The following is a 12,718-nucleotide window of genomic DNA, read 5'->3' on the forward strand; positions in this document are numbered from 1 at the left end:
GTAACCTGTGTCCAGCCTGACCGTTACATCTTCAGCTTCTTACTATTGATCATATTATAACACTATGGAACTTGCATTCAACGTCACTGGCCCTGGCCCGCTCAGTCAGGTAGGAGTTCATATCCTCAGCTTGGATACCGCCGTCAATTTGGCTACTGGGGCGATTGGATGGTGGAAGTCGCGCAGCCGATCCCTTTCTCTAGTGGAGTCCATCTCAGCTAGCAAAGCGTCACTAGTATGCAGCAGTAGTTTCAACGTCGTCAGTTATCGAGACCGGAGAAGTCAGACAGGACGTGTAAGGGGACTTGCTGTTCAGAATAATGAGCTCAGTGCCATTCCAGGGAGTATAATGCAGACTGCTGTCTCGAATGACCCAGGGCTCGACTGTCTCAGGGCGCTTACAACGGGTCTCCTGGTCTTTTATGACGTCCAGAAAGTTACGACCATTCTTGCAGATGTCGTTCCCTTTGGCATGCTTCAGCCGGATCATGACGATGGAATGCCTGAGTTTGCAGGGCCTCTCCTCTCTAGTCTTCGGGACTGGGTGGCTTCTGTCGCGGCGGAGGAGGACTGCAATACCTATCGATCTCATCTGTTGGATTTGGCTTCGACAGCCCAGGATAAGCTGATAGGAATGGGAATACCGCGCAGTGCGATCTTAGATCACAGTGCTGATGACACCAACCATCTTCTCGGAGCTTTGAGGTGGATGGTGACACCACGCCATAGGCGCGATGTAACAAACTATCCTACTCGCTCTCTCTACGTTTGGAGGACAGCCGTTGTCATGGCAGAGCTCGCGTTTGACATCTCTGCATCCTCGGAACTAATCCAGACGGAGACTCAGTATCAGGAATTTATAAACAACACTACAGACTTCAGCCACTACTCTGACATCGCTCTCGTTACCACTTCTGTTGGCGATACCGACCCCTGGATGCTTCAGCAGGTACACATGGAGTCGCTTCGGCTACGGCCGCAGGTGACACCAATCCGCAGTATACCCCATAGTGTGTTTGGCCACGTGGGCCTGGAAGCTGGAAATGTCGAACCGGAAGAGCTCGTTGAAATATGGAACATCTCCTTCCGTTACGCCAAGGCCGCCGTGGGCGCTCCCTCATTAACACGTGGGGGGAACGTCCTCCTTCCTGCTGGCAGTGACATGGAGCTAGTACGAGAAAGCCATAAGCACCTTGTTGGCATTTGGTCGCCGCATATGGCACGGATCCTCCGCCCTGCGATGGAGTTATATATCCCCGCATCTTCCCGAGATCCAGCTTGGTCCCAGACAGAGATCTTAGCGTACCTGGAGCGTCAGAGGAGCGGTGATCCAGAAACTACTCTTAATGACCATGATGTGAGGAACAATGTATTGAAATTATCAGCAATTCTTCTCGGCTCTATATACGGGGCCTGCTTCCAATCATTGAATCCAATGGTAGCCGCCAACGGAAGAGAGGGAAGAGACGCTGCTTCATCCGAGTTCCTGGAAGTTGCATTTTCCCCAGAGAGAATCATTGAAGACAAGCTGTTCCGATGGACAGCGACTCTAGGCCTCGCTCTGGGCGGTCTTCTGGAATCGAGCAGGTGGACCGGTCTTCTCCTTGAACTCACTACAGGTGTTGAGCACCCGAAGCCTTTGGACGAACAGCCTTCTGCGGGACTCTTGGGCCGTCGGCTGAACCTCACATCTGCTCAATCCGGTGTCATAAACGAGTCTCACGTGAGAGTGTCTGACATCTTCGGGTGCCAAGCAAACGGAGTTTTCGCAATATCCGAATTCATCGTTCGACCGTCAACAGACGCAAGCAGCTCTCTGAAGTTCCACGTCGGCACAGGCCGTATACTGAACCTCCCAGTTGACGAGTCAGGTTACGTCCGGGAATCTCCCATAAGCGCCTCCGCCCTAGAGCTGCCCATAGACCCTTCCCCCAGCTTAGAGATGCTGTCAAGACAAAGTGGTGCCTCTAGCACGCCCAACGACTTCCGGATTGATGCAGAGCCGCATTGGGACGTGAACGCGCAAAATATATGCTTTGTGATTCGCAGTGCAGGAGTTGTAGTTTCCACCTTGAGGATATCGTTGGTCTTGGAGCGATTACTCAACCAAGTTGTCTCGTGTAAATGCGGAGAGCCACAGAGTTCAGTGCGAGTTCCACTTTCCGAGAGATGGCAGGCGGTTACAGTCTACCAGATACTTCGGCCCAGTTACCCCGGTGGGTCTCGATTGAGTGCATACATCAGAGACGAGGACAAAATTATGGTGGACGTTGAAGGCGACGAGGTGAAGCGGATTCTTGTGGTGGGGTCGTTGAGGTGTCGCAAGGTTATACTATGTCCGGATTGCGTGCGCTGCGCATATGACAATATTAAAAACAGGGAAAAGAGGGAGAGCGTGGCTTTAATTGTTGGGTAATAGCTGAGCTGCAGGCTGCATAGTTATGTGACTGCGAGTACGACCAGGAATTGAATGCGGGCCATCAATATGCATGGGTCCCTAATCACTGTATGCATACAGGCCTAAGGCTGCTACTGGTATGCCTTGTCAGACAATTCAATACTAGGTCAGAAAAGCTAGGGAGCATGGCTATGATCCAGAGATAGATGCATCTATCTTACTAGTATATATGAAGGACAGCAAGCATATAGGCCACCTAAAGGAGATTACGGAAGTAACTAGACAAGCTGTTCTTAAATCTATTGTAAGGTTAAAATAGGTATAAGGAATCTTCTAAAATTCTAGTATTTGAAGCTGGTATCACTTGGTGTAGCCTTCGCCATTGATAGTAGGTGTTCTGGATCCCCATGGTAAATGTTACTGCTATGGATCATTGTACGTGAAGCCAAAATTTTCTCAAGATATCCTGATCATTCTAGCTAGCTCTTTCGGCAGGAATGCCATGGTCAAACTACAAAGATCCTCTGGTCATATTGCCTATCATCAGGAGTGGGATAGATTCCTTAAAGCTTTAACAAACCGCTCGCTGATATTTCGACCAAGTTTGACAAGTTTTTAACGACATTGATTGGGAACGGGGCAATAGCATAATAACATGAGTATGACCCAAGATTTCAACAATGCATACACAAAATAAGGCACTTCATCGGACACAGCGCTTGATAGATGTATCTCGGTATATCTTTATGCAGTATCAAAGTCATAGATAAGCTTCGCCTTGCAGTCCTTCACTGGGGTCCATCACTGGTGGTTTCATGATAGAACGATCGCCGGTGGACCAAATATGGGTGGACTTCATCACCTTCAACTTCCAAAGGTCGTCCGCCTTGACAGCGTGGCAGTGTAGAATGCGCCAGTGGTGAACTTCGTAGAGTCCGGCTCATAGCCCTTGCCGAGTACGCAGTGCAAAGCCTGAGCATTGAAGGTGACGCGGGCAGTGGTTTCGGTGTCAATGCCCACACACATGTTGGTGAGGTAGTGGATCGTGTCGACCCGCTGGCTGACATTCATCCACACCTTGTTCTTGAGCTCGTCATAGCCGTTGCAGACTTTGAAGGCGATGTCGGTGTAGACGTCGGGCGTCACGCTCGACCTGAGAAGCTCCTCGCTGGACTGGTCGATGGACAGGAAAGCGCGGTAGCAGGCATCAGTGATGGCATCACGGTCGCTCAGAGGCGGACCAGCCAGCTTGGCGGGAAGGGGCGTGCCGTTTTGCACCATGGTTTTTTTCTGTGGTGGATTCGTGGGAAAGCTACCTGTAGGTTTCGATGTTGATGGTGTTGAGGAGTTGAGTTGTCGATGCTGCTTGCTAGAGCTGGACACATTCGCCTACTATATCGCAGTCACTCGGGTCAGACGGAGCATACAAAGCGCACCATGGAACACCATCCAGAATTCATAGTATTTCCGTGGGATCAGCGCTCGCAGATCGATATCCCGCAAGGCTAAGCCAAAGCCGGCTTCATCTAACCAATCACGCTGACACAAGGGACATTGATCGTCCCTGTCGGACAATCAATCTCCCTTGTGTCAGCATCAACAGCGAATGACAGCCCCGCGGAGCTTGAAGATCCCCTGATGCGCGAATGATAAACTATGCCCCGCAAGGCATAACGCAGGGAGTATATCCGCTCGTTTTTAGTCTCTTTTTGTCTCTTTCTCTCTTTCGTCCTGCGCTGGACCGCAGCCAAGTCAAGACGGGGAGTGAGACGACTATATACTACTGCTGACAGGGGCGCAGAGAGGCCGATGAAACCGAAAGGGTCAGAAGCTAAGCTGGCTCAAGCTCCACCGTACGTAGCCGTCCGATATAGACGTGGTATCAGGTGTTGCTGTGTCAGACCTGCACTCCATACGCTCCACCACTCATGCTGCGCCCTCGAAGCGGAAACCCTGTCGCCTGCACGTGTACATTAGTTGGTTCCCGATCGAATGGAACATCGGCCTGGGCTGAAATGGACAGCCGTTGAGGTTGCACGGCATAGCCTTACAGAAGGCCAAATCAACTCAAGCAACTTCAGGGACCAAACGATTGTCAGTTGTGGATTGTGGCTCGGAGATGTTCGGCAGAAGGGAAATTCCTCATATGATCAGATGTGAATATGAATATGACAACGGACTGACGACTCAATGCCCTCCAACACCTTGGATATTGAATACGGCCTTAACAGGGGCTCGTACAGCCAGGAGGATTCTTTCTTGATACAGTCGACACGATGATTGAGCCCCTTTTTGACAGACAGCCTGCTATAAGTTGGTCGATTAACATTTCGGAATACACTGCTATCATACATGACCATTCCCCCATGCTGTTGGTACTATACCTATTTGTATTGGTCAAAAAATAATTAATGACACGTGCGTATCATCATAGTACCCTGAAGGAGATGATATTAGGTAATGAGCATGTGTTACTGTGACAACAACGTGGCAATGGGCAACTCACTTTATTGCGGAGCGAAGCGAAGCATGTCTTATTGCATGCCCTTTGAGCTTTTTTCTTGGCGCTCAATCTGATTGGTCCACTTTCTAGCCTTCTAATTAGCTCTTGAAACTTGATGTCACGTGCCCTCAGAGCTCCTGCATGTATCGGGGGTAGACTGGCTGTGGGGTGGATATGGGTTGATCCACAGCATGTCTGATCCAACCCATGTGGATTTTGGGTAAACCACTAGGTATCTCACCCACCCCCTATATCCATGGGGTTCAACTGTGGATTAGAGTGGTTAAACCCAACCCAAGAACCCGAACCCAAACCGGCCCGAACCCGCCATGGGCCGGGTTCGGGTTCAGGTTCTAGGGCCCATGGGCCGGTTGGGTTCTAGAATTAGAACCCATCTAGGGTTCAGGTTCTAAAAATGGGTTTTAATTATAATACCTAGTAATTAGAATACATTAGATTCTATACTAATATGCTATATTTATATATATAATCATATTATATATATATATATATACTAGATACTAGTATGGTATTGAAAAATTAAATACATACTAACTAGATTAGGCAGGCGGAGAGTGATTTTTGGGCTCTTTGGGTTCTATTTGGGTTCACTACCCTAGAACCCGCGGGTTATGGGCTGGGTTTGGGCCCTAGAAATCTAGAACCCGAACCCGGTGGGTTGGGTTCTAAAGATAGGGGAACCCGGCCCAACCCGTGAAAATAACCACCCTACTGTGGATACCCATGGATATCCATACTATCTAGTCAGGTGACCTCTAGTATTTAGATTACCCTCTATTTTTTTAGTATTCTAGCCATACCACTAGGATATCTATATATTTAATAAGTAATATAAGAATAGATTAGTATAAATATTATATATTACCTATTATATAAGCTAAAATAGACTTATATAGGGGAGTAGGGGTCCCCCCTAAGCTTAGATTAAAAGATGGTGTGAAGATATATATATCTTACCATCACTATCCTAACTACTATCCTCTAAAACCTAAAAACCACTATAACTCTAGCCTTTCTTAGTAGACCTAATATTTATTTTTTATATATATAGATATGACTATTCTCTATCTATATATATAAAAATATCCCCCTATCTAGGCCTAGATCTAGTTAGATAAGCTTATTAGCTCTTAGTAGCCCTAGGTTATGTGCACCTAATGGTTTAACCCATATCCACGTGGATAAGGCAGGTTCAACCCATATCCACATGGGGTGGGTTAGGGCCAACCCTTATCCAACCCAAAGTGTGGATTGGGTGGGGTGGGTGTGGATTGGTGGGGTGGGTAAGCCAGTCTAATCGGGGGGCCTGGGGGGCAGCGCCCCCCAGATCTTAATTACTATAATTTATAGTATCCTAGAGTCCTAATATAATAAAAGGGGGGGTCTGGGGGGCCCTGCCCCCCAGGTAACTATTATCCATGACTAGGCCCCCCCTCACCGCTCTGCGTTGAGGGTGAGCCACGGCAAATCCACCAACCACACTGAATCCATCATTTTTTGATAGAAATCATGATTTTGATTATTTGAAGCTATTCCAACCACTAAATATGCCTAAATCTTCTAAAATTAATGAATCTTATCTCCTCAAGGCCTGCGAGGCCGCTTAGGCCTAAAAAAAACCAAATATCTCCAAGATTGCATGTGAATATGGTGTTCCTTATGCTACCCTATATGATCACATTAAGAAGTATGTGCATCCTTAAATAGCTAATAAACCAGTTAATAGAGCCCTTAAGGGATACTAGGAGGAGGCCTTAATCCAATAGATTATTAGTATATGTGATTAAAATATGCTAGTGATACCTAAGCTACTAGAAGAGTATGTAAATCAGGCACTTTAATATGCAGGGGAATCTAGATAGGTTAGCAAGATGTGGGTATATTACTTTAAGAAATAACTTCTAGAACACCTTAATCTAGGCCTAGTGAGGCAGAATACAAAGGAATTAAAGCATATCCAGGCTGAGGATATAGGTTTACTAGGCTATTAGTATAATTAGCTTATAAATATAATTAAAGATACTCTGGCGCGCTTAGTATATAACTTTAATAAATATGGATTCCAACCTGGCGAAGGCAAATCTAGGAATGTAATTAGTATAAAGATTACTATAAAAGATAAAGGGAAAGCTTTAGTCCCTAACCTTGCTAAGGCTAAAAGAGGAGAGAATATTATAGCTATTAAATATATTACTATAGATAGATAGCATATGGATCCCTGATTTATCTTTAAAGGTAAGATTCTAATAATTCTTCTCTTTAAATACTAATCTATTCTTGCTTCCTAAAGGTAATGGAATCTTTATGGAAACCTGGTTTAATGAGAGTAAGGCCTTACCACCAGATACTATAATAGTAACATCTCCTAATAGCTAGATATCAGATAAGCTAGCTGTTTAATGGCTTTAAAGCTTCATTAAGGTAATAAATAAATATACAAAGAGGGGAGAGAAATAGATACTTATATTTAATAGCTATAGCTCCCACCTCACTATTAAATTCTTATAGATCTATAAAGATAATAGTATTATTCCCTTTAGATTCCTTTCTTATATAATGCATCTTTGCTAGCTATTAGATAGCAAGCTATTCTTAAGCTATAAGTAATACTTCTGCTGTATGAATAATAAGCTATCTTACTAGGCTGGTAAGCCAGTAGGGAAGTTAGAATTCTTATAGATAATTAGACTAGTATAAGAGAAGGCTTTTAACTAAAGAATTATCTATGAGGCCTTTAAAGATTATGGAATCTAGCTAGTTAGTAGTAAGATAGCTAATGACCTTAGCATCTTATAATAGGAATAAGTTCTAGATATCTATATATCTAATCTCTCTACTCCTTCTATGCCTTCCTATCCAGCTTCTTCTTCTAGTATTAATATCTCACCTCCAACAATGATTCAGGCCCTTAAGAAGAATTAGGTAAAGCTATCTAAATATATAGATCTCCTTATACTGAAGCTATAGTAGAATCTTAAATAGATATTTAAATATAATTAAATTACTACTGAGCACCTAGCTATAGTAAATAAAACTATTAGTTGAATTAGGGCCACGCAGGCCCCTTTATGGTGTTAATTTACTAAGTAGCAGGTTAAGCTACTTAGCTAGTCTGGGATATTGAAATTACAGGATGTAAATTAGTTAATTACTTCTAGGAAGGCTAAAGATACTACTGTACAAGAGAGATATTTATAAAAGTAATAGGAGAAAGTGCATGAATACCTGCCACTACTAGCATCTACATAAGAGAATGAGGTATTAAATGCATCAGCAGAGGCAGCTGGTAATAATAGTAATTTTTTTTATATATATAACCCTTAGTATAGCCTCAAAATCATGATTTCTATTGAAAAATGGTGGATTCAGTGTGGTTGGTGGATTCGCCGTGGCTCACCCTTAACGCAGAGCAGTGAGGGGGGGCCTAGTCATGGATAATACCTTTCTCTACCTTCTGCATCTACTACCAGCCATACCTGATTTAATTAGTAGTTGATGTGGCTTAGTTCAATATCTATGGCTTAGCATACCGCTTGCTCCGCAGGCCTTAGGTGGTCACGCCACCTACACCTTGTTCAAATATAGCACTATTCATATTATTGCAACCACATCCGGTGGTAGAGACAGAAAAAGCATCACAATCTTTGCTGGCCTAATCTTTGATCATTTATTAGGGGAAAGCGGTTGGCATTGAACAACGTACTCAAAGTATCACAAAGCAACAGGTTGGGAGAATGAGAAACCGTGTATACAAAATTCAGTAGTCACACAGAACATATGTGATATGCATTCCTGTCTGCAGCAAAGGTGGAAAGGGACATAACTATATCACTATCTTTGCAGACCATGATGGTCAACACTCATTCAGACCATGACCAGGTAATTCTAGAGTCCCTCCTCTATTTTTAGCTTAAATCCCTGGCGGCAAGCCACTCCAAAACCCATTGAACCGCTGAATGCTCGGAGATTCATTGCCTTACTGATCTGCCGGGCCGGTCCACTGGAGCGATTGGGCCTGCACCGTTTTCCTATTCGAGAAGGCACCACGGGAGCAGTAGTCCACCCGTATCAGGCAACGGAATTATTCATCATCATCACCATCACTTTAATTTCTTTTCTTTTCTGTTTGTGTCAAAAGTGGCCATATAACCGCACTTGGTATTGAATTGAAGCTCTGTAGATGCTGTTTTCTATGAGGCCATACGCTCAGGACGACGCTCAAGTTCCTTGACCAGATCTATCCCAACCTGGGTAGCTTCATCCAGGCTCTCCTCCGGCAAACCAAGCAGCTCATTCTCGGCCTTGGCCGAGAATTCACTCGGATCATCCGGGTAAAACGCCCTCGCGTAGAGCAGCTTACTGAAACCGGCCATGTTACCACTCTTGACTAGCGCCAGGCCCTCTTCGTATCGCTTCTTGGTGTCCTCGTGAGTTATCGTCCAGTCAGCTTCAGTGGTACCAGTGACATGCTTGACGCTCTCAAACATGTCGTTTTGGCTGACGACAAAGCCCTTGATGTACACGCCCTTGTTGAGGAACGTCGACAGAGTAAGGCTCGTATCGTTTTCGTGCTCAGGCAGCACGTTCAGGCTCAGGACCTTGGCCACAGCGCGACCAACCTGCGATAACGTCGAAGTAGAGTTCTTGGTGTTGCCATCGTCGTAAATGGTCAGAGAACGCTTGTCAAAGTCGAACCCGAAGCGCGCCTCCCCGCCGGCCAAGCTGTAATCGTACCAAAACCCACAGCACACCGTGATCCACTGCATGCCGAGCCTCTCGATCTCGTCCCTGTTGGCCTTGGCCATGGGCCCCAGCAGCGTGTCCTGGCCGAGTTTAATGTGGTCAATGTCGCCGCCGTACCCGTTGGGCATGATGTAGGGAACACCAGCCTTAGCGGCCGCCTGGACGAGCTTGCTGTGGGTGTCGCGGGGAGCAGTAGGGGCCATGGTGATGATAAGGAATTGCTGGCCCTTGAGGGCGGCAACAATGGTGGCCTCGTCATCGTAGTCGACTGGGGCGGCTACGACGCCCTCGGGGAGTTTGTTGCTGCTATCTTTGCGGGTGAGGGCCGTAACTGTGTGTTTCCCAGTTTTAAGCAGAGCGGCGACGATGTTTGATCCAACAGTGCCTCCGGCCTAAGTGTATTGTTAGCATTGTGGTGTGCATGCTGGTGGCTGATGGGTTTGCTTACGCCGACAATGGCGACTCTCTCAATGGCGTTTTTGAAGCTGGCGGGCTGGTTCTTGGCGTAATCAGGCATGTTGGCCTTTTTTGAATAGGATGCTGAACTGAAAATTAATGTATATTAATTGTTGTGATCGTGGTCAAGAGTGGTCATCGAGGTGTTGTAGCTATTGTTGCCGTTGAGCTTGTGGGTGTCTGGCTATTTCTCCTTGAAGCAGAGAATGCCTGTCCATTTATACATTTCAGACCCAGTCTCAACATCGCTACACAGCCATACTCCTATGCCATTTCTTTCATCTCAGCCTAGTCGCACCTGATCGAATTGGCAACTCCACCCAGAGATGCTGGCCCCTCAATCAACTATGAGTCAGGCAACCTGTGCGTCAACGTCGCCATGGCAGCCGCACTGTTAGGCTCCAGAATAGCTGCAGCAACTGTGGCGAGCATTACCGCCGAGGGACTGAAATCCGTGCGAAACCCCCGATGGACGGAGATACGGGGGCTCTCAGCCGCAGCAGCCGCACACAGGGCCCATTGAATTGACTAACACTGGCGGCTGGCCTACCTGACAGCAGTTGACCTGACTAACTCCGCAATAGCCGCACCGCACCGCACCGCACAACAATGAAGCGGCTTGAGACAGCATAGCCTAGTATTGTTCACCTCCTGAGACCCGATTAACAGACCTCCTGGCATATCTCCGGAGGTCAAGATGATCAGATTGGACATTACGACGCAGAGAAAGAAGACCCTTATGACTCATGCAGGAGCCCAGCCTCGAACCTCAAGGAGCACAAATTTAGATATACTCCATGGCAGCTCCTCGACACATAGATCCAAGGCACCAAAGTCGACAACGCCATCATCATACCGGCTGGTCAAAGCCCACACATACTACGAGTCGTCTTACTAGCTAGGCTAACTCGTCCCCAAGCCTCAGTTTGCCTTATTATCCACAAATATATCTTTCCAAGGTAAAAAAGACAACATGTCGCTTGGAGAGGCCCCCTCTGATGATTCAACACTGGGGCAGACATCCCCCGAAGGCTCGAGTGAGGACTATGAAAATGGCGTGTCCAACAAGGCCGCCGACAGCAACACCGAAGGCCATCAGCCCCAACCCTTTAACTCCAAGGTCGAACGCCCCCGGTCCTTCGCCGGCGAAGTCCTCTTCCTCGCGGTCATCTGCTCCTCCCAGCTCCTCACTCAAGCCGGTCTTGCCCTCAGCATCGTACCCCAACACATCATTGGTCGCTCGTTCGGCATCGACGACCAGCCTGGCCAGCTGAGCTGGTTCTCTGCTGGATACTCTCTCACTGTCGGCACCTTCATCCTGGTCGCAGGCCGTCTTGGCGATGTCATCGGCCACAAGCTCTTCTTCGTTGGCGGCTACGCCTGGTTCGGCTTGTGGTCTGCCCTCGCCGGCGTTGCCGTCTACAGCAGCTCCAGCTTCTTCATTTTCTGCCGCACCATGCAGGGCATCGGCCCGGCTTTCTTACTGCCCAACGCCATCGCTATCCTCAGTCGCTGCTACGACCCGGGGCTTCGCCAGAACATGATCTTCAGTCTGTTCGGTGCCACTGCCCCCGGCGGCTTCGTAATCGGCGCCGTCTTCTCCAGCCTGCTTTCCCAGATGACCTGGTGGCCCTGGTCCTATTGGGTCCTGTGTTTTGCGTGCCTTTTGCTGGCCGTCTTGGCCGTCTTTGTCATTCCCGCAACCCCAGCGCCAAGCAAAACAGAGCCTGAAAGTCCCAGTATCTGGCAGCGAGTCGATCTCTTCGGCTCCATCACCGGCGTGGCCGCCCTGGTCCTCGTCAACTTCGCCTGGAACCAAGGTGCCGCTGTCGGCTGGCCGACACCTTACACCTACAGCATCTTGATTGTGGGCATCCTCATCTTTGTCGTCTTCGTCCTCGTCGAGAAGAGGGTGAGCCACCCCCTGATCCCCTTTGGCGTCCTGCAAATCGATGCCCTCTTCACGCTAGCCTGCATCAGCGCCGGCTGGTCGAGCTTCGGTATCTTCCTCTTCTATACCTTGAATCTCCTCGAAATCCTGAGGGGCCAGACCCCTCTGCTCACGTCCGCCCAGATCACTCCTATCGCCATAAGTGGGCTGCTTGCTGCGGTGACTACCGGTCTGGTCCTGAGTCACTTCCGGACGTCGACTGTGATGCTCATCTCCATGACCTTCTTCCTCATCGGGGGAATCATCTTTGCGACCGTACCGGTCCACCAGACCTATTGGGCGCAGACTTTCGTGGGTATCATCGTCCTCCCGTGGGGTATGGACATGTCCTTCCCCGCCGGCACCATCATCCTGAGTCGGGCGATGCTGCGGGAGCATCAGGGTCTCGCCGCATCGCTGGTCAACACCTTTGTCAACTACTCGATCTCCATTGGGCTCGGGCTTGCCGGCACGATCGACGCAGAGGTCAATGATGGAGGGAAGGATATTCTACACGGATACCGGGGCGCACTCTACATGGGTGTCGGTCTCTCCGGCTTGGGTGTAGCTGTGGCTCTGGCTTTCTGTTTCGTGGAGCGGCTTCAGTCCAAGACGCCAGGAAAGGTGGCGCAGGAAAAGAGCGAAACGCAGGAGGAGTATGTTTAGA

At 48.0% G+C, this 12,718-nt stretch overlaps 4 protein-coding genes across 4 annotated transcripts; 2 read left to right on the forward strand and 2 right to left on the reverse strand.

The window, feature by feature from the left end:
- Positions 1-64: 64 nt before the first annotated feature.
- On the forward strand, positions 65-2,416 carry Aspvir_002793 (uncharacterized protein; the record flags this gene model as incomplete). Its single annotated transcript, XM_043274389.1, has 1 exon — positions 65-2,416. The coding sequence occupies one exon, from the start codon at positions 65-67 to the stop codon at positions 2,414-2,416; it is 2,352 nt and encodes a 783-aa protein (XP_043130324.1).
- Positions 2,417-3,262: 846 nt separating this feature from the next.
- Aspvir_002794 (nuclear transport factor 2 family protein) lies at positions 3,263-3,679 on the reverse strand (the record flags this gene model as incomplete). Its single annotated transcript, XM_043274390.1, has 1 exon — positions 3,263-3,679. One exon carries the CDS (start codon positions 3,677-3,679, stop codon positions 3,263-3,265), a length of 417 nt encoding a protein of 138 aa, XP_043130325.1.
- A 5,433-nt stretch (positions 3,680-9,112) lies between these two features.
- Positions 9,113-10,182, reverse strand: Aspvir_002795 (aromatic alcohol reductase; the record flags this gene model as incomplete). Its single annotated transcript, XM_043274391.1, has 2 exons — positions 9,113-10,057; positions 10,114-10,182. The coding sequence occupies 2 exons, from the start codon at positions 10,180-10,182 to the stop codon at positions 9,113-9,115; spliced, it is 1,014 nt and encodes a 337-aa protein (XP_043130326.1).
- A 912-nt stretch (positions 10,183-11,094) lies between these two features.
- Aspvir_002796 (MFS transporter) lies at positions 11,095-12,717 on the forward strand (the record flags this gene model as incomplete). The annotated part of the gene is made up of 1 exon (XM_043274392.1): positions 11,095-12,717. One exon carries the CDS (start codon positions 11,095-11,097, stop codon positions 12,715-12,717), a length of 1,623 nt encoding a protein of 540 aa, XP_043130327.1.
- Position 12,718: the final 1 nt, after the last annotated feature.

The sequence above is a fragment of the Aspergillus viridinutans genome (assembly GCF_018404265.1).
Source record: "Aspergillus viridinutans IFM 47045 DNA, scaffold_13, whole genome shotgun sequence".
In the NCBI taxonomy this organism is placed as follows: Eukaryota; Fungi; Ascomycota; class Eurotiomycetes; order Eurotiales; family Aspergillaceae; genus Aspergillus; species Aspergillus viridinutans.